Raw genomic sequence first — 20,774 nt, 5'->3', positions numbered from 1 at the left:
GTCACTGACATGCCATCCTTACTCCTAATTACTCCCTGAGTGAGAGCAGAGATTGCTTTACACATTTCTGAAGCCCCTACAGACTCACTGTACAGCGAACACCCAATGAATTTTGCTGAATCATATGAACTCTAGGATAAATCAAGAAACTCATAATTAAATCAGAAAGGGGTGGGGAGAGAGAGAGAACAAATACTTAAAAGAAGTACGAATAACATGGGGCAGGTGGAGGCTGAAAACATGCAGGATAAATCGTGATCTGAGTCAACAAGGTCGGTCAGGGCTGCTCTGCGGAAAAGATCGATTCCCAAGTGGGACGTGATGGAGGAAGAACTGGGGGGATGGCAAGGTGAGAGTGAGCCACAGACCCAAGGAAATGAACGGCATGTCAGAGATGCCGAACTTATTTTTTCCTGGAGAGTCTGACGCAAGAGAAGGGCCCCGAAGTCTGTCACAGATGCCAAACTCACTGGGTTTGGAAGTGAACAATCAGAAGAACAGATCACTAATTACACGACCCCAGGAGAGAAGGCTGAGGGGTAGGACTCGCCAAGAGCAGAGAAACACTCGTACCGACACGGTGGTGTCGGCCCCCTCTGGCTGGAAGCTCCAGGAGACTGTGGTTAGTGTCCCGGTGGTGTTAGTAGACTTGAACTTGCATGTCAGCTTCCCTTGGGTGCCATTTGCCACGAAGATTTCTTTTGGCGTATATACCTCCAAGGCCGACACGCCAGTGGTCACTGGAGAGAGAGGAATAGGAAAGCTTCAGCGTGGCATTTAGCATGACTACCACAGTGCACATTCAGCAGAGGTGACAGAGAAAAGATATAAGAAAATTACTAGAAATATACAGTAAGCCACTGCCATTGTGTACGATACATTCCCAGCAGAATATTCTATAGCCAGTATTTCTGACACACTGGATACGCTGCTGACGGGCTGGGGTTTTGTTGCTGTTATTGTTGTTTTAATAAGACGATATTTTTACTAGTACTACAGTTTATCCATTCACTTACTGAAGGACGGCTTGGTTTGCTTCTCTGATGGTCTGTTTTTAATAATGTGGAGGCCATATCTTTACTTCTTTAAATAGTTCTCACATTCACCTGTTACATTTCAATTGAATGGACATTGAACTTCTCCATATTTAAAGCAATGAAAACTATTCTAGATAAGATATCACTTCATTTTAAAGCCATGTTTATTATTTAACTGAACCTTTTCCTAGAAAGGATTTAAGGCAAAAGAAATTGCATATCTTACTTTCATTAGTGGAATCTTACCTACCATTTGATTTCAGTCTGCTAGATACATGTGTACTCGGGAAATAGCTGACCACACTGGGTCACATTTTCACTTACCCTCTGAGTTTTTTCAGTTAGCCTAAGCCCAGGGAGTAGTAGTTAAAATGTCTATCACTTGGAATATAAAAACAACTCTTTTTTTTTAAGATCTATAATCAGAGGCAACCGCAGGAAATATTAAGGATTGCTGCTGAAATTAAATAATCTTCACTCAAAAAGAGGCATTTTCATGGACTAAATGAAGGTTAGGAAAAAAAAACTTACTTGGCCTAAGACTGGAAACAATGAGAGCTAATACAGAAAAGATTAAAAACACCCATCTTCAAAATAAGATATTTGTTAAAGCAATAGTTTCGAGAGAATCCATATCTACAGCGTTCCAATTATTCTTAGAATGTAACAGATGAGCAGAATAAGGAGGGCTATTGTCACCCGGGACTGAGGGTCATATTCAGAATTTTTTCTTCCCGAGGTCTTAACTCTGAGTCCAGGCCAAGGAGACCGAGAGTACTCCCCCAGCTCTGCCAACCATCTTCCAAATGTTTATTCTCAGGACACAATGGGCACTTTTGGCTATTCTTTTAAATAAACTGATAGCCACACTACATCAAGCAGATTTTTTCTGCTAAAGAGGGTGGATTATTATTATAGGGAACAATGGATTATTATTTGTGGTCCAAACCTCAAAACAAGCCCTTCTTTTACACAAGAAGCAAACAAAAGGCGTCCCTTGCTGTTGTGGGTAGGCAGAAAAGCAGCCCCGGGGGCACTTGAGTTCAAAAATGAAGGACGGAGCACAGACTGGACGACGTAACCAGTTTATTCCAGGAAGCAGCTCTGGTTTGAAACCCTTATTTACTCTGTGATTTCAACCCGTTTTCTCCACAGTGACGAGCACTGCAAGGAAAGGCATGGTCTTTAAGGTCAGTAAATAAAGTTTCTCCAACCAGTGCTGCCACATGGCCTGCTGGCAAGACTGTTACCCTGAGATGTGATACAAAGACGGAAGCAGGCCACGGGTCCAGGTTTAGAGCCACAGAATTCTGACCAAAGAGACTAACCAAATCCCTAACTGGCTTTTAGACAACCTACTGAAGACAGACTTAATTACGCCACCGTCTTGGTCCACACCACCACCATGGTTGACGGGTTATTTCAGTGACTTCTCAAGCTGCTTCCACCCTCACCCACTTACCTGCAACCGATCCACAGGGAGGCCAGAGATCTTGTCAAAATGCAAGTCAGATCTTACCACCCCTCTGCTCAAAACCCTCCAGGGTTTCCTACACCAGCCAGGACGAGGTCCTAGTCCTCACAGGCCCGGGAAGCCGGCATGACTAACTCCTGGCCACCCCGCAGACCTCCGCTCCCAGCTTCCCCTCACACACGCTGCAGCAGCCCCCCGGTCACCTGTCTCCTCGGCCTGTGATGAGCGCCCCCAAGTACAGAGACTATTAAGCACAGAGGCTGGAGGTGCCTCGGGCAATCGTGATGCATGAGAGATGGGGGAAGAGGGATCGATCCACCGTGTGAAACGCTGAGAGCCAGGTGCTCAGGGGACGCCCCTGCTTAAAACTGCCTGTGCTCACCATGCACGTAACAGACCCCCGCGGCTTTTACCGAGCCCCGTACAGTGCTTTCCGACCACTTTTTTTTACATGGTGTCGGTAGGTTTCTCCTGTGTGGGTAACAAGACCGACTAAACACAGGTTTGTCTCTCAGACTCCATTCCAGGCAGCTCAAGCAAGAGATGAGTTCACTGGTCTCTGAAACAATTGGGAATGGTGTGCTTTGTCCAGACTTTATTTTTTAAGTGACTAGGAGGAGTGTTATGGAAATACATAGTAAAATCACCGTGGAATTCACATGGCGCGTCTTTAGAGTCATAAAAGAGAGTTGTGTAGGGGCTCGTTAAAATGGCTAAAGATACAACTGCAAGGAACACTGAATGTAGAGAAGCTATTGTTTGCATCTACACCGGGCCTCCTCCCTGCCCACTGGAATCCAGTCCGGGTAAGATAGTAAATAGGTTTCTTCTAGGCCTAAGATTTACAATTAAGGGATAGTGGTAAAAATTGCTGTGAAAAGTAACTCACAGATGGGGGGAAACGTCTCCTGTTGAATCCTGGAAAAAATCAATTGCCTCAGGAGTAAAAACAGAAACGAAATGAAATAAAAAGATTAAGCAATGTACAAATATTTTTACATCCTGCCAACTTTGGATTCTGAGTTACATATTAACTTACATATAAACTTCAAAATGGTAACAGGATCTGAACTAACTTTCTTCCTGGGTAAGGAATCTAGCTAAGTTACTCTAGAGTTCAAAGGGCGAGAAAACAAATAAAAACAGCCCTTCCTTGTAGGAGACCAATTCAAGTGAAAAGAGTCTGAAAAATCATTTGACAAGTTATCAAAAAGTCTGTGCCATTAACTTCCCAGGGGTCCTTTCTATAGGGGTCAAATATGACACCCAAAGCTGGACCTTCTTCTGTTTTGGATGGAGAACCAACACCGTTTAGGCCAAAGCAAAGCAGATGGCGAACACAAAACAACATTCATCACAACCACAAAGAAAAAGGCAAATTCAGGAGCGGTCTGCCTACGAGGCTAGTTCCTGACAGGATCTACTTCAATAGTTTGAATTATTGAAGTAATATAACAGAATGCCTTCCCACTAACGTGTCAAGATGATGTGACTCCAAGGGAATTCAAACTCTCACACCATAAAATCATTTGCAATACACTGGGCTAGCATTATTTCAAGCGAATAAACACTTTCACAGTCTGGACGGTGTGTTCAAAACTGTTATCAGGGGCGGCCGCATGGCTCAGTTGGTTAGAGCGCGAGCTCTGAGCAACACCTTTGCCACTTCAATTCCCACATGGGATGGTGGGCTGTGCCCCCTGCAACTAAGATTGAAAACGGCGACTGGACTTGGAGCTGATCTGCGCCCTCCACAACTAGACTGAAGGACAACGACTTGGAGCTGATGGGCCCTGGAGAAACACACTGTCCCCAATAAAAAGAACTTGAAAAAAGAACAAATAAAACTGTTACCTGATGAAGTAATTGTTTGTTGTGTGACTATTGGGTCCATTTGTAGTATCCCGTTTGTAAAAGCCTCATCTTTTGAACAAACCCTGTTAAGGTTCTCCTTGAAATTGAAAGAAGGCTTTTGTTTCTAAAGCGTTTTTTGAAACGCTTTGATGTTGGTTGTATATGCTCCTGCTTCAAAGAGTACAGGCATGCCGTTTATTTAAACAGCTTTCTGGCCTACCCCGTTTGCTGCTGGTACAGTGATAGTCTGATTCTGTAGTATGTCCTAACACAAGCATGAATATGACTTTTTACATCATACTAAAAGAGACAAACAGAAGAGAACACTGAACACCAAATTCAGACCAGTGGTTATGACTGGAACAGGGTGGAGGGGGCTGGATGAAAAAGGTACACACTGAGGGTAACGCTTACTTTCCTAGGCTAGTGGTGAGGGCACTGGGGCTCATTTTAAGGTTTCCTCTGAAAACTGTACACACACACACACTTGACTGTCTCTCTCTTTCTCTCTCATAGATACCGGGGGAGGGGCAAAAAATGTATGCACATGACTTGGATTCATCTTTTGTGATCGGTATATCCTGAGTATTACAATTTGAATACAGCTTTTTTCTTTCTTAAAATGTGTATACATTTTTTGGGGGGGCACCCTCTGTATTTTATTTTTCATAATACAAACTGCTGTTTTAAAGAGAGAAAGGCAGACATCAGTCAAGTGATAGATAAGACTGACTTCTCTGATTCCAGAATGCTCCCGGGAAAGCCTCAGACCGTGCTGCCCTCACAGCGTCCACGGGGATGCCTAACACCAGGCTGGATGAAGCAGAGCCACCTGAGGATGAGCGTCAGTAGGACAACGCAGATGTCAGGTAGGAGACCTCACAGCCCTCCTAGAACAGGCCCACCCGGCAGCAGAAGTGGGCGCCCTCCTTCCAGCAGTCAGGGCTCTGTCGGATCTCCCGTAGCTGGACGGCACAAAGTAAGGGGAGGCTCCGAACATATGCTCTGCTCTATTCAGTGAGCCCTAAATCCTAATAAATTAAGCTTTTCATTTGTCAGGAACGCAGTCCTTGACACTCTTTGTCTGAAGTTACGCTTCAGGCCTCAGTCTGGAAGTGACTTCCTCCTGGCATCCGCCGCACCCTGCGCCTCCTCCTGCCCCATCCTGACCCTCCCTTGTCAAGGCGTCTTCACTCTGTGGAATGACCGACTGTCGGCAGCCAGGACGGCGCAGGGACTGTGTCCACCCCGTCCATTATTACATTCTCGTTACCTCACAAATGCCTGCCTTTTGTCGTGTGTTCAACAAATATTGTTTGAAATGAATGAATGAACGAATGACTAAAAGGTACCCAACAAAACTCAGATAAGCTAAGCCAGAAAAATGACATACTTCACCACAAATGGCTTAACTAGAAGGCCCCCAAACAAACGGCGTTTGCAGAGATTACTCAAGGTCAAGTTTGAACGGTGACACTATGTCAGAGGCAGCTCAGGTAGGTTTCCTCCGAGAGCCGTCTTCCTATTTGGATGAGGGAATCCCAAAGGAGACTCATCTTTTGAAATGTTCCACACAAAAGTCCATGTACTTTTCCGAACCCACAGGATCACCAAATTCCTCTCAGAGTCAATTTCTTCCACTCATGATGGATGACCAGCTGGCCACATCTCTATCCTCAACCTTTTTTGCACCAACAAAGATCTTTCTGTTTCTGAAATGAGAGCGATTCAAAAGGCCCTGAATCAGGCCAGTGATTGAACTAATCATTTGACTCCATGAGGCCCTGGCATTGCTTCTTTGCCCTCCTCTGTGTGTGTGTACTGTTCCGCGTTCTTTCCTGCGACTGCTTTCCTTTTTTCAATCAACCATTCATTCCTGCAAACCACACTGGGACTCAGCCTCTGCCCTTACCGGACTGACAGTCTCGTGGGGACAAGTGCAGTGGCCCTGGCTGCGCAGGTGCAGAGACTTTCCACAGCCAGGAAATCCACTCAAGACCAAAGTCAAGCAGTCACCACATGCCACAGGTGTGGTCAACCTGAACTGTGTCTTCTGTATCAAGTCCAAACATTTCTCGGTTCTTAGCAAGCAGATGAAAATGCGAAACTCTCGGTAAGAAATCAGATCCTTTTAGTTCTGACAGGTTACCGTGGACTGAAATGCTCGGCATGAAGAACGCACATTGAGAGCTCCGGGGGCGTTCTTATCTGATACATAACAGACTTATGTGCTCATGCTCATGCGTCCTACTTCCCAGGTGCTGAAGTGGCATATGAAAATTCTATTCAAGCAAAAGACCACCGGACCTTAAATCTACCTTCCCCTGCTCTCAAATCCTATCAGAAGGTCTACCGTATGTCAGAAGATACCTGAACCAAAATTCAAACCAGAAAAGGCCAATAGAAAATACTAGAGCAACAACAGAACAAGAGATTGCAAAGGATATGCCCATGGCTGATGGCCAAGAAGGGTGTTCCTTGCCTCCAAAACAGGGCAAAAAGAAACGGAGCCATGGAAAATGACCACATGTTGAGTGCTTACTGTGGGTTGAGCACCACTAAATGATGGTACATTTATTAGTTTTCAACAACACCCTTGGGTATTATCCATTGGCTAGAAGCTCAGACAGGCGAAGAAACTTGCCCTAGTCATTTAGCCAACGTGAAGCAAACAGTTCAATCTAGAACCGTCTGACTCCAAAGCCCAGTGTGGTTGTTTTTTCCATTATGCTCACTATCCAGCTCTAACAGGATCCTTTCTTCAAACAGAATCTTATGGGAAACCAACCCAAGGGATAAAGGAGATTAAGATAGTTTTCACCTGCAAGTCAGACAAGAGGCATTCAGAACTTACAATAAGTCAGTCCGGGAACTACAATACAGCAAGCACACTGCCCTCAACCTTGGCTGTACAGGGGGACCACCCAGAGAGCGTTCAAAAAACACTGATGCCACTGAGACTCCCGAAAACCCTCTGTATGGTGATGTAATGGTGGATACATGTCACTGCACATTGGTCCAAACCCACAGAATGCTCCACACTGAGTGACTCTACCTAGCGTAATGATGGACTCTGGGTGGTGACGTGTCAGTGTAGGCTCATTTACCGTAACAAACAGGCTGCTCCCGTGGGGATGGGGATAATGAGGGAGACACGCATGAGTGGGGGCTGGGGGAATATGGGTACACGGCATATGGGTATATAAGCCTTCTCTCAATTTCGCTGTGAAAAATAAAGTCTATTAAAAAATACTGATGCCGGGCTCCTGCCCCTACCTCCAGGGCTTCTGATTTAATCAGTGTGGAGTGTGGCCGGGGCATCAGGGCTTTTAAAGGTCCTCAGGTGATGCTAAACTTGTAACCACTATCTAGACAGGTACACTGACTCGTGAAATATATATTAGTGCACGTGCATGGACCTCACTTTTTCAAAAGATGAGGGCAGTGCTCTATTACCTTCTTAATCACACACTTAAGAGTTTAAGTGCAAACACAGAAATTGCAAAAATCTGCTGTATTCTAAACAATGCACCCACTGCCGCGGTTAACGTGCCAGTGGTCTGCAAAGAAGCTGGATTATGTATATTACTTTGGATCTGTGTGCCCTGTTCTTTATAATTATCTTAATGGTTAAAAAGATACCTCAGAAACAAACAAAATGTACACCAGACATTTGGAAGCTCAAAAGCACGGTTGCCAGAACCCCCTGGGAATCTAGCGAAGAGAGCCTGAAAACCACTGCTCTGCTTGGTTTTTGAGTTCGAATTTGGTAAGGGGTATACAACCAGAGTGTGCGGCCATGGCAGCCTGAAGCTAGACACAGACTAACCACATACACACGGGGGGTGGGGGGCAGTGAATTTTATGGGGAAGGAAACACCTCGTCCTTTTCAGAGGTGTGGATAAGGGCTCTCAGAGCCACTGCCCGTCTCTTCTTTGGGCAGGTTCTTAATAAAATGCTGACTTGTCCACGCCAATTTCTTATTTTGAACCTAGTTTAAAAGCTTCCCCACTGCTCCCCAAAGCCCCGTTCCTCAGCATGGAACATTAGGCTTTTCAAGGTAACGTCCCCCTTTGCTTGCTTTTCACTAGGTGAGGGCTGTGGCTGGTGAGCTGGTATCAGCTGGCACCTACTTCTTCAATATGCCACGCAATGGGCATGCCTCTGGGCACACAATGCGTGTACTCACTCAGCTTGGAACGAGGCCCACCTCTGAAACCCTGCAGAATCTCAAACCTGACTTCGGGAAAGCCCTCTCTGATCTGATTGGACCGCCTCTTCTGCCCCACGACCCGGTATTTCTTGTACACTCTCTGGGGCTGCAGTCTACAGAGGTGACACCTTCCCGCGAGAAGCAAAATCTTTTAGGCGGTGTGACTGCAATCCTCCCAAACTCCTCACCAGACTCCTTCACGGGGGAAGCTCCATCTTACTTGGTCTCTGTGCGTCCAACATATAGGAGACTTCCTGGCAGTCAGATAGCTCTCAAAGAACACTGAAGGAGTAAACAGACTGATAACTGCTGAATTTTTAGGATTCCTGTAATGTGAAGTTATGGTTAACGAAACGTATACGCACCTTTTTTTTTTTTCCTAAAACAAATGAAACAAACCAGCTTGCCCTTAAATGGACACCAAACCCCAGTCAAGCTCTGACTCTTAGAAAAATCTGGCGAAAGAGTCCAGTTAACCAGCACCCATTTATCCCTGCCAGGAAGAGTTCAGAGTGTAAATGCTCACCCCTGGACAGGAAGTAAAAGATGAGAGAGGAATGGAAACATCGGCCCCTCCCTGTTGAGATGGAGGCTTTGTTAGAACAAAACAAAAAAAGGTAATAACATCAATGAGACAACTCATTTATTGGATAGCTAATATGTGCTGGATGCTATGGGGGGGCAGTCTCATTAGGTACCACACATACACACATACACGTCCGCAAGGATGTATACAGCAAACTCTAAGCACCTACTGTGTGCTCGGTCTGGGCGCAGTGCAGCGCAGCCGTCCAAGCACGGACTACATGCCGTGGGGTCTGTGTTTTATTTCCTGTTTATACCACCTTATCCCAAAGAATGTTCCTACGAAAGCATCCCCCTAAAAGTAGCAAATGGACTAAATTTGAGGAAAGGCACTTGAATTTGACCTGGAATTGAGAAGAATCAAGATAGACACACAGGAAGGGCATTTTGCAGAGAGAGAAAAACATGAGATGATGTTTGCAAATGAATTATACAGATTAATTTGGCTGGAGCAGGAGAAAACTGTAAAGTTGAAAACGTGGAGCATTTGCGATCTTGCGCCCCAGCCTATGTCGCTGGTGTGGTTAAAAAAAAAACTAATAAAAATTGAAAAACAAAATGTGGAAGACATAGGCTGAGCACTTGGGACCCAACCCTGTGCAAAGTGGGCACCACTTTTAAGCAGGGCAACACGGTAAATGTGGATCTTTGGGCGGAGATGTGAAGAAACAGAAAGAGGAAAGTGGCATTTAGAAGATTTTTTCCCAAAGGACTGACTAAACACACTGCGTTCCAGATATTGTGCTAAGTAGTGGAGACCCAAAGACGCACAAGGCACAGTTCCTGCATTTAGAGAGCCGATCATATAAAAAGCCAATCTGCGATAAAGTGATGGGGGGAAGCTGAGGGGCAGGGTGCTCGCTCGCCCTGCCTGGGGAAGTCTGCCCGATGGGACTGCATCTGAGAAGGGAAGGCTACACAGGGCTAGCCAGGTAAATACACGGGGAGAAGGGTAATCAGGACGGAGGGTGAAAACAGCAGAGACAAAACAGATTACCACGCAGAAAGGTTGCAAACAATCAATGAAATGTAAGAAAAACGACACATGCATCGAGCTAAGGGCTTGAGCTTATCCTAGAGATGGTGGGGAGGCATGGAGAGTCTCAGCCGAAGAGCAGCACGGCTAAATCTGCCCAGGAGAGACCCCTCGGGCAACAGCTGAGAGGGTTGACGTGAGGGGAACATGACTAGCCCTGGGGGCACCCATGAGGAGGCTCCAGCAGTAACCTGGACCAAAATGCTTGGCGCTTGACCTGGCACAGGAAGAGCTGGACTCACAAACAGAAGGTGCACATCGGCAGGGCTCGGACTAAATCCTGGGAAGGGGACGAGAGAAAGGAAGGACTCCATGATGCTAAGTTTTGTCTCGAGTGACTGACTGAGAGAAAGGCACGAGGGACAGCGGGAAACCATGAGGACACTGGCCAGTGCGTGAAGGGGAGGCCCAATTAGGAAAGGAGAGATACATGGGGCTATATCTCTGTATCTCTGATACTTTGTATTTGGAGCATGCAAAGTTCGAGGCAAAGGGGTAAGGCTCGGCGGCTTGCTCCACAGCAGTGCCTCCTGATGAGGGCAAGGAACCGTCCTGAGCCTAGTAGGGTGTCAGCCACTCAGTGGAAAGGATTGGTGCTGGGTTATCAGGAGGGAGCAGCAGGAGAGTGAGAGTGAAGACCACACCCTTAACACCCCCCTCCCCCGCCAGGAGCAGTCCGTGTGGGTGGCACCAATTCTGCACTACAGTAAGGATGGCTCCAAACGGCAGCTTTGTCCCTCCATAGGCATCAGTAAGCATCGGGCTTCTTGGCACAACCGTCACCACACAGAGGAGGACATCGGGGATGCCTTGGGACAGTGAAAGGACTCTCTGTAAACACTGAAGGCAGCCAGGAAGCCTCCCCTAAAGTGGCTGGAGGTTACGAAAGAGAAATTCTACAACACAGCAGAGCGGTTCCAAATACACGCTTTGGAGTTGGAGGCCCAGCTCCACCATGTGTTTACTAGGTGACCTTGGACAAGTTACACAGCCCCTCTGTGAAACAAATAACAACAGCAATCACACAGAGTTGTAAGTAGGTGAGATACGCATGCAGACTGCTTCACAGAGGCTTGGCATATAGTAAGCACTCAATAAACGAGGAAAGAGCAAAAGATATTACACGAACCTAGTTTTATGTCCAAATTCCTATGAGCAAAGAAACAGGACTTATACCTGGCTGAAAAAAGATAAATAGAAAGATCGATTGGTCGCTCGATAGACAGACAGACATATCATCTGTATCTATCTAGCTATGTAGATAATATATGCATAAGCTATTTGAAAATTTCTCCCTAATTACTACTCACTTACTCACTTTCTCTCTGCTCTTCTTAGCCAGTTGGAAGATTTCAAATATTTGCATTTTTAACACCCTTTTTTCTCAGGAACCTGAGTCCTTTACCTGTATTTCCCAGCAACACCCTTTGGAGAAAGGTATATACCACTTATAACCTGGACGTGGCTGGAGAATAACGTGAGACACTGGCACAGGGTCCCCAAGGGTACCCCAATTGCCAAATCCAGTGAATTCTTATCATATTCAATCTCTCTTATCTGACGCCATTAACCACTTTCTCTTCCTTAAAACTTCACCCTCTGGGCGATCGGTTAGCTCAGTGGGTTAGAGAGCGAGCTCTTAACAACAAGGTTGCTGGTTCAATTCCCACATGGGATGGTAGGCGGCACCCCCTGCAACTAGATTAAAAGCCGTGACTAGACTTGAAGCTGAGCTGCGCCCTCCACAACTAGAACGAAGGACAACGACTTGACTTGGAGCTGATGGGTCCTGGAAAAAACACAGTTACCCAATTAAAAAAAAAAAATTAAAAAAAAAAACAAAAAAACCCCTTCACCCTCACTTGGTTTCCAAGACACACAGTCTCCTGTCCTGGGTCTGTCTTGGCTCTTGGGAAGCTCTTCTGTTACTCCTCAAGCTTCCTTCTCGGGGGCTTTTTATACCCTACAGCTCTGTCTTTTTGGCCCTCTGTTATTTCCTTCAATACACTCTCCCTTGGTGACTTCATTCAAGCAATCCGTAGTCTTAATTACTATCCACATAAAGCTTCCCAAATCTGTATTTCCAACCAGAACCATCCACCCTACTGTCACCTGCCCACTTCTATTGGGATGTCTCAGCAGCCCCTCACACTCAACATATGCAAAAGAAACTTTGTCAGCATCTTTCTCCAACACTCCTGTTCTCTCAGCCCATACTCTTCCTCTGTGAAAAGCCCCACTTTCCAAAAATATGCCCCAAACCTTAGTTAGGATCGTCTTACACAACTCCTTTCTCAAGCCCACGTCAAATCAATTTCCGAGCCCTATCAAATTCACTTTCACCAGTGTGTTCTCCCTTCATATCCCGCTGGATTGTTACAATCACCCTCTGGTGTCTTCAGCCTCACACCACTCTAATCCATCCTTCACAACTGCAGTCCTTCGCAGGACTTCCCACAGCCTTTAGGATAAAATCCAGCCTTACCAAAGACAAACGAGGTCCTTTGTGAGTTAGTGCCTCCGCTGGCTGTCCTGCCTCAACTCTCACCCTCTCTCTTAGACACTCCAACCTCCCACCACAGTGACCGACCAACACATTCATTCATGACTCTGTCTGTACTGTTTCCTCCCCCCGTGCCTACACAGCTTAAGCACCCTTTTCTCCAGTGGCCTGAACTTGGTCCGAGATGATGATCTTCTTGTGCTCTCACAGCACACCATTATTGAAAGACTTCTTACATTGCTTATGACACTGTGCTTCTCCTGCTGACCTGTTAATTAAGTGAGGGCAGGAATCTGCTTCCTAGAATACTTTTGGTGCTTAATACTTAAAAGGTGCTTAGTAAATGTTTGCTGAATAACAGTACCTAGATCAAACTCAAGAAGGTTTCCTGTAAAACGTGAACAGCTATGTACAGTATCCGTGACCAGGAAAAGGTGACTTGGCAAGAAGAAACATTCAATATTTTTCTAAAACTAACCAACAACATCAGATGCTGACTTTCACATACCAGCATTCAGCTTTCATTACTGAAGAGCTAGGTATGGCCAAGGTATATGTCGATATCATTGTAGTGATCTTTTCGTATTACTATCCGTTAATGTGTAGTTTTTCACTTCTGCTACTTTTAATACTGAGTTTAATTAAGATCAACTTGACAGTCTTGTTCTCAATAGCAATGTCTGACCTCTCCTGCATAACGATTCTGTCCGAAGCACACAAGATTTCTGAGAATCTTTAGATGTAGTCTATTTCTTACTTGTTCACTTAAAACACAAATATAACCACTATCACCAACCAAAAAAAAATCCCCCACACTTTTAACCCTCTTTCTTCTCAGATGAGACATTTATACAGAATGGACTGAATCTCAGCTACGCAAAATATATCTTCATCTGTCAACCTCCAGAAGGTAAGGGGATTTTTACATTTATACTTTATGACCCTTGGAATCATAGGTTAAATGATGTTTTTCCTGGTTTCAAGATTACAGTAAGGACTTTCCCAAGAAAGGAATTAATGAGTATACTGTGATGCAACTGGCATTTTTGCAAAACAAAAGAAATGAAAGTCTACGTGTTTCTTACAAGTTGGCCCTCTTTAGAATAACCTTGACTTAACCACATCCTGAGACTGCAACAAGCATTCTGCTTCAAGCAACAACACAAAAAAGTCCTATGGCAGAGACCACTTCAGATGTCCATGAAACAACTCATCCAATTCAATAAATCGAGCCTAGGTTTAGCGGAAGTTTGTTTAACCCATGAAATTTTGCACGGAAAAAAAAAAGTGATTTTTTTTTTTCTAAAAAGAAAAATGTGCTTTTTTAAAGTCCTATGTCTTGTCAAACGAGGGTGAGCCTGTCTGGAATTTTGGATTTGACGGGATTCTTTTAAGCCAGTCATTTCAGTGGTATACCCAGCTCTCGGCATCCTAACCCTGAATAATTTCTCCTCGGTGCTCTGCAGACTACAGAGACGAGACACATAAGACCGCAGGACTCTTCAATCACCGAGGCTTAAAAAATGGATTGGAGGGAAGTGGAAATGGAACTTACTCGGCAAAGCGAAACAGTCGCTGAAAACAAGGAACCGAACCAACAAAGGCCTCACCGATGAAAACCCTGGGACATTCCACCACCTCTCCAAGGTGGCGAACGCAGAACCGGGGTTCCCGACCCGGATCCCAGGCGGGCCTGGGCGCCCCGGGGTCACCGCGCGGAGAGCGCAGGGCAGGGCCGCTCCCCCCACGGTCCCCAGGACGCCACAGGTAGGGCATCCCGCCTCCCCCACACCACACGCGGGGATCCAGGAAAGGGGCAGCGGCGCCGCGCCTCCGGGCCCGCCGCGGGCCGCGCTCCCGCGAACCGGGTCCCCAGCCCCGAGCGCGCAGGCCGCGCCCCCTCCCCACCGCGGGGCCAGCGCGCAGGGCCCCGATCCCCGCGAGGCGCGAGTGCGGCCCGGGTCCCCGCCACTCCGGAGCCCCCGCCCCGGCCCGGCCGCACTCACACAGCCCGAGAGCCGCCGTCAGCACCGGCCACAACCAGCGCCTGCGGTCTGGGGCCGCAATCACCGCCCCGGCCCCGGTGGGCGCGGCCATCATCCTCCGCTACAGCCCCGCCGCCGCGCCCCGGGCCCCACTGAGGTTCGCTCGGCTCGGGGTAGGGGCTCCACCTCGCCGCCGCCGCCGCCGCGCCCGGTGGCACCTCCGCGCCGCGCCCCCGCTTGTGGCCCCGCAGTGGCGCTCGCCCTCGGTCCGGCCCCGCCCAACGGCCCGCTCATTGGCCGGCTCCGCGCCCCTTGAAGTGCGCGAATGGAAGACGACAACTGTCAATCACCCCCTCTTGTCTGGCGAGGCCACGCCTCCCAGGTCCCTCCCAGGCCCCTACGCCCGCACTGGAGGCCGGGACCCCGGCTCTACCGCCGACGCCCCCCTGCCCTCTGCTTGCGTGGCTGTCTGCCTGTCTGCCAGGGTCCCCTCTGTGGGTCCCAACCCACATACCTCTTCATTGTCTCTCCTCGCCGCGGGTCTTTGCCAGGGTGTCCTCGCGTCTGTTTCCGCTCTTCTCGGTTTCTGTGAGCCTCACCTAAAGAAAAACCAGTTTATTGACCCCTCCCCCCCCAAAAAAGGGGTGGGGTACGATGGGGAGAGACTTCTGTTTCAGTCGTCCAGAGAGAACACATCTCTTCTTTGCCCTGGACCCAAGCCCTGCCGTTTGCCTGGATTAGATCATTTATGTGTTGCAATTTGAGAAATCTAGCTGAAAAAGGTCTCCATCTTGCCTGAGTCTCCTTAGGAGCCCCCCTTTTGGCTCAGGACGGGATAGGAACTGAGGACTCTCTCCTACCACCTGGAACACAAGTGAATGTGCTTTTTGTTTGGCTTGCTTTTGCAAACAAAACGTCCCTCCATTTGTCAATAAAAATTGGGTTGGGGAAGTTCCTCTCCCTGACTCTGAAGTGCCTTGGCTGGCCCTGTTCAGCTTGGGGACTTGGGCCCAGAGCAGTGTCTGCCACTTACTAGTTGCCCAATAAAAACTGAACAGCGTTTGGAAGGACCCTTATGAGAATAGCTTACAAAAAGGAAAGACACAGGGACAAAGGTGTGAGAAAGATGAGGGTGAAGAAAGAAAAGGAAAAATCCAGGCGGGAGGCCCATGGAGTGAGAAAGGAAACAACCTTTAGCTCATTAGGCTGAGCAGAGGGAGAACATGGGGAGAGAAACCATACGCAGCCTCATATTGCAGGGTTTTGCCTAAAGTCAATCTTATTTTAACAGCCTTCCTGATACTTTCGCTGTTTTAGCCCACAAGCCTTTTTGGACAGTAGTACAGTCAGTCATCCACTGCTTCACGACAGAATCCCTTCTGAGAAATGTGTCGTTAGGTGGTTTCTGTCGTTGTGCGAACGTCACAGAGTCACTTGCACAAGCCTAGGTGGCACAGCCTCCTGCACACCTAGGCCAGCTAGAGCCTGCTGCTCCTGGGCTACAAGCCTGCACAGCAGGTCACTGCACAAAACAACACGAGATTAGATCCAGCACAAGAGAAAACAATGGCACCAGGAGGCCATCAGGTTCTCAAAGACACAGGTAATGTGCAAAGACCCCCCACGGACTGGGATGGACCAAGATGTATGAGGCCGCTACCCACGTGACACGGCACACTGGCTTACAGCCACCTTTTTAGACGTGGAACGAGTACACTCTAAAATAACGCTGAAAGTGTAGTGTAGTAAACACATAAACCAGGAACACAATCGTGTGTTATCAAGTATTACGTACTGTACATAATTGGATGTGCTACACTTTTGTTTGACCCACGGTGCAGCCGGTTTCTTTACACCAGCATCACCGCGAACATGAGCGTAACGTGCGTTGCTTTACGACCTCACGCTCCCCGCCAACATGGCTACGCTGTCACCAGGTGATGGGAATAGTTTGGCTGCCTATACATTTATGGGCTCACCGGCGTCTCTGTGGTCCGCACTGACCGCCACGTCGTGGTGTGGCGCCTGCCTGGCCCCAGCTGGGTGAGTAGCCCACTCGTTCTTTCCCCTCCAGTGATGGAATGTGGGCAGGGTGTGCTTTGTTTTGTTTTGGTGCGAGAAACCGAAAACAGCGGGACAGCCCGGTCTTGCCCTGTTTCCCTCAGCAGGGGCTTTCCGTAGTGTGTCTGGAGTGTCATCGGTTGGAAATTCAGTAACTGTTTTGGGCTGTGCATGTAGAACAGCTAACTTGACTTCCAAGAAGCAGTTAGTCGACCCGTGTAGACAAACAACCTCTGAAGTCAGTGTTTTCAAATGCTTGACGAGAAGGGCGAGCAAAGGAGAAGCCCAAGGCCAACGGGGACAGTGGTTCTCAGAGACACATGTCGTGTGAAAAGACTCCCCACTGACTGTGACGTACCTCAGCTTACACACATCCCTCTTCTGAGAACCACTGGCTCAAGAGGGGTCCAGAAAGATGCACAGTGGAGGCAGCGTTCAAGGTGGACCGCAGAGGATGAATACAGGTTCCCCGGAGAGAAACAGGAAAAGCAAAGTCAGGAATGGGAAAGCGGTCCCAGGTACAAGACACAGAGGGTAAACCCTGTGGGACTTGAAACTTCAAGGGGGAAAGAGAGATGCTAGGAAAGTAGGCATGTTCTGAAGAGCCTTGGGCTGTCTTTGTTCTCTCTCTCTCTCTCTCTCTCTCTCTCTCTCTCTCTCTGTGTGTGTGTGTGTGGTGGGGGAGTGGTGAAAGGGGAGTGACATGTCCAGATCTGTGTTTTAAAAGGGTGACCCCTGCATCAGACCAGTGAAGAGGGCACAAAATAAGGTATTGGCAGTGGGGGGTGGAAAGACAACACTGGAGAAACTTTTCAGAAAAAGAATGACAGAACTGGGCATAAATTGGATGGAAAGTCTAATCAAGAGAAAAGCATTCAGAAAGACAGATGTGACCTTCAATTTCTAGACTGAGAGGAGAATGATGCTACCAGTTCCCAGAGACTAATATCCCTGGAGAGGAACCTGGTCTGTGAGGAAAGCTAATGAGCTGGGCTTGGACATGGCTTTAACTGCCGAGGACACCCAGATGGTCAGCCAGAAGCTGTCAGATGTCTCGGTCTGGAGCCCAGAGAACAAGGGGAGTGTGATCTTGGAACCTGAGCCGCTGCAGCGGCCAAATGTTTCCACAATAAACAATATCACACCATCAGTAGATAATAAATATTTCTTGAATGACTAGATGAATGAATGTTTATTGAATTAACCTAAAGAAGTTACAAAGAAAAAAGTGTCATGCAAGGTTGTTTTAACCTTGCACTGTGGTTTCTGATCCTTCTGTAGAGATAGTAAATGGGGGGGGGGGAACGCTTGAATTCCAATCATGATTATTAGCCTGAGGATCTCACTGGACAAACCTCCTCCTTCCTCCAGGAAGAAGTGCAGCTCAAGCAGTGAAGACTATACAGTCGAATCAACAGAAGACTTCCAATCAGGTCAGAAAGGTCCTTGTTAAACGGCTGCTTTCTCTGAAAAGCATGGGCTCCTTGGGGAGAATTTTCCCTACAGAATCAGTAATGAGGATAATCGCCTGCAAAGGCCTTTGGGTAACAGTTATCTGCGCACATGGCCTCCCAGACTTCCTGTTCCACACAGTGCACAATAATTGCACTAATAAGGAGGAGTTTGTCTTGGGAACATCTCAGGACTTTATAACTTCTCTTAATAGAGATAAGATACGGGGCATTCAGGACCACCTGGTGCTGACAAATATATCTGAGCAGAATTTTCTAGACTTGGAATTAGTGGGAGAAAATAGGAAGAGGGTGACAGGCACCAAAATTTCCAACAGATTTTTGTGATTGTGGTAGAATCCTCTCCCACACCCTGTACTTTCGCGGGCACTGCGTCTTTTAAGATCTGTTGCCACAGGCAATTGGAATGCTGTGATCTGTGGGTGGTGATATCAAGAGGTTCCTGGAACACTGAGAATTTGATGAATATCAGAGAGAGAGTCAAAGATGAATCCCAGGCCACAGCCTGAGAAAGATTTGCCTGAAGCTAAATCAGTTTCATTAACATTTCTGTAGGAAGAACATTTTAATCCAGGAGAAGGATTGCATTTCTGCTAGAAGTTTTTGAAAATCTGAAAATTAGAGTTTTAGTGTCTCTGGTGTCCCTGGGCACAGAGGCACCAACATGTGGTAACAAAAGTACTGGGGTCCTTGGAGGAGTTCATCGTTACAGGAGAAAGACCAAGTCACCAGGCTTCTTCTTTCACTGTGACTGGGATAAAAATGTCTGTCATGAACCTCTGTCTTCTAGTGCTCTCCAACTGTCTGTGTACTACTTTGCTTCACAGACCTACAAGGGCAGGACTCTGTGCCCTGGAGAGGTGTCACAGGCGTTCCTCGTGCTGGGATAGAGATGCTTCTCACTGTGCCTTAGGCAATTCATAGCCTGAGTTTTGTTAGTGTCAGTCTCCTTGCGTTATTGTTGTGAGGGGCGAATGAGATACTGTCGTGAAGCCCGCAGAGTAAAAGACAAACTGTTTTTCAATCACTGGAGAGCAGTTGGAGTAAGAAAAAAGCAACCCCCAAATGATAATAACGCTAGTAAATTCAGGTGGGAAAGGAGAGCAGAGTTCTCTTCAGAACTACAGAGACTGAGGTTTTCAGAAATCCGAAGTGGTTACGTTATTTTACCTAACAAGTGATCTTTTTTAGTCTCCTTATTATCAGGGAATACAAACTTCTTAAGTTTTCAGGGTACATTTCCTCTCTCCCGCCCCCCAGTTACATTTGATGAGTCAACTATCCTGGCAGGTAGAACTAATTAACATTTTAAAGTGTGTTGTTATCCTTGCCTTCAGCTCTGAGAGCTAAAGACTTAAGTTAGGACAGTTTCAAATCAGAGGAGCGTGGGGACTGAATGTTAGAGCCCCACATCTCTAATTTATTGGTGTCAAACCATAGGAAAAAAGCTGACAATTCAGTGTCTAAACATAGTGCTTCTAAATTTTGTTTGCTGAATGAATGAGCCATCGAATGAATGGATAAGTTGATGGATGAATGATACATGAAATAGAATAGATGAATAGGTCTATTTAGGATAGTCACCTGTCTGTTATTTCCTATCTGGTTAGTGATTTGCTAGAGTGACAATTCACAATTACTGATTGTCCGAGTACCAAAATTTGTATTGTTAAAGAATTTGGAACAAATTGCAATCATTCAGTAATTATTCATTGAGCGCCAGCTTGGTTAGCATAAGCCTCAATACCAAGTATTTAAAAATTTAAAATACAGTAAGGAAGCCATGCCTTAACGATACGTATTGGGATAGTTGGGCACCAATCATAACCACTCACACAGTTGGTTGCCAATTACACAGTACAATTCTGTGTTGGTGTTTGTATCTTGTCCTTCAATACATTATGATTAGAGGAGACACGTACAATTAGTTTTAATATGTTAAACGACCTTTTTTTCTGGGAAGGTTAGAGTTTGGGATTTATCCAAAAGGAAAGAGATTTTTCCAGCTGAAGAGAACAGTTTGAGTAAAAACACAGAAACAGGAAATTCATAAGGCTGAAAAAGTGGTGCTTTGAACACTAGACTAAAAGGTAGAGGCAAGAAACCGACGATTTTACTATGATTGGAAAGTGCAACGTCCAGAACTCAGGAAGGGAGAGAGAGTCTGGACTTTGGCTGCCACTGGGACAGTGCCACACACTCATTGCAACTTATTAGCCATGAATATAAACAGAACAACGGTTTTCGAAATAAGAGGTAACTATTACATCGGTAATGACAACCGTTGTTTTCTTTTGTGTGACTGATTTGCAACGATCAAAGGAGGAAACGAGGAAAACAGGAAACTAAACTGTAGAACGTGACAAAGGCTGAAGGGCACAAACACAATTCTAGAAACAGTCGCTTGGGGGCGCGGTGCTACGATGTTCCGCCTTCCTTTATTGTGGCGGCGAGCAGACCGTACGGCGGCTCGTTGGTCTAGGGGTATGATTCTCGCTTAGGGTGCGAGAGGTCCCGGGTTCAAATCCCGGACGAGCCCACCTTTTCTTCCTG

General features: G+C 46.8%; 1 protein-coding gene and 1 non-coding gene across 4 annotated transcripts in view; one reads left to right on the top strand and one right to left on the bottom strand.

The window, feature by feature from the left end:
- MPZL1 (myelin protein zero like 1) overlaps nucleotides 1-14,948 on the bottom strand; it is a 28,452-nt gene extending 13,504 nt beyond the window's left edge. For all 3 annotated transcript variants that reach the window (XR_012492859.1, XM_074322185.1, XM_074322186.1), the window contains exons 1-2: nucleotides 14,710-14,948; nucleotides 574-740 (exon numbers count right to left, since the gene is read on the bottom strand). Coding sequence is in view for 2 of the 3 variants with exons in the window: in XM_074322185.1 (XP_074178286.1) it covers nucleotides 574-740; nucleotides 14,710-14,803 (261 nt within the window). In the remaining variant the exon portion in view is untranslated. The remainder of the gene's footprint in view (nucleotides 1-573; nucleotides 741-14,709) is intronic.
- Nucleotides 14,949-20,688: 5,740 nt separating this feature from the next.
- Nucleotides 20,689-20,760, top strand: TRNAP-AGG (transfer RNA proline (anticodon AGG)). The gene has a single exon. It is a non-coding gene; the product is annotated as a tRNA-Pro (tRNA).
- The last annotated feature ends 14 nt before the right edge of the window (nucleotides 20,761-20,774 follow it).

This window comes from Rhinolophus sinicus, linkage group LG17 (assembly GCF_036562045.2).
Source record: "Rhinolophus sinicus isolate RSC01 linkage group LG17, ASM3656204v1, whole genome shotgun sequence".
Taxonomy (NCBI): Eukaryota; Metazoa; Chordata; class Mammalia; order Chiroptera; family Rhinolophidae; genus Rhinolophus; species Rhinolophus sinicus.
The sequence above is the reverse complement of the archived record's forward strand: the minus strand, read 5'-3'. Positions and strand labels throughout refer to the sequence as shown.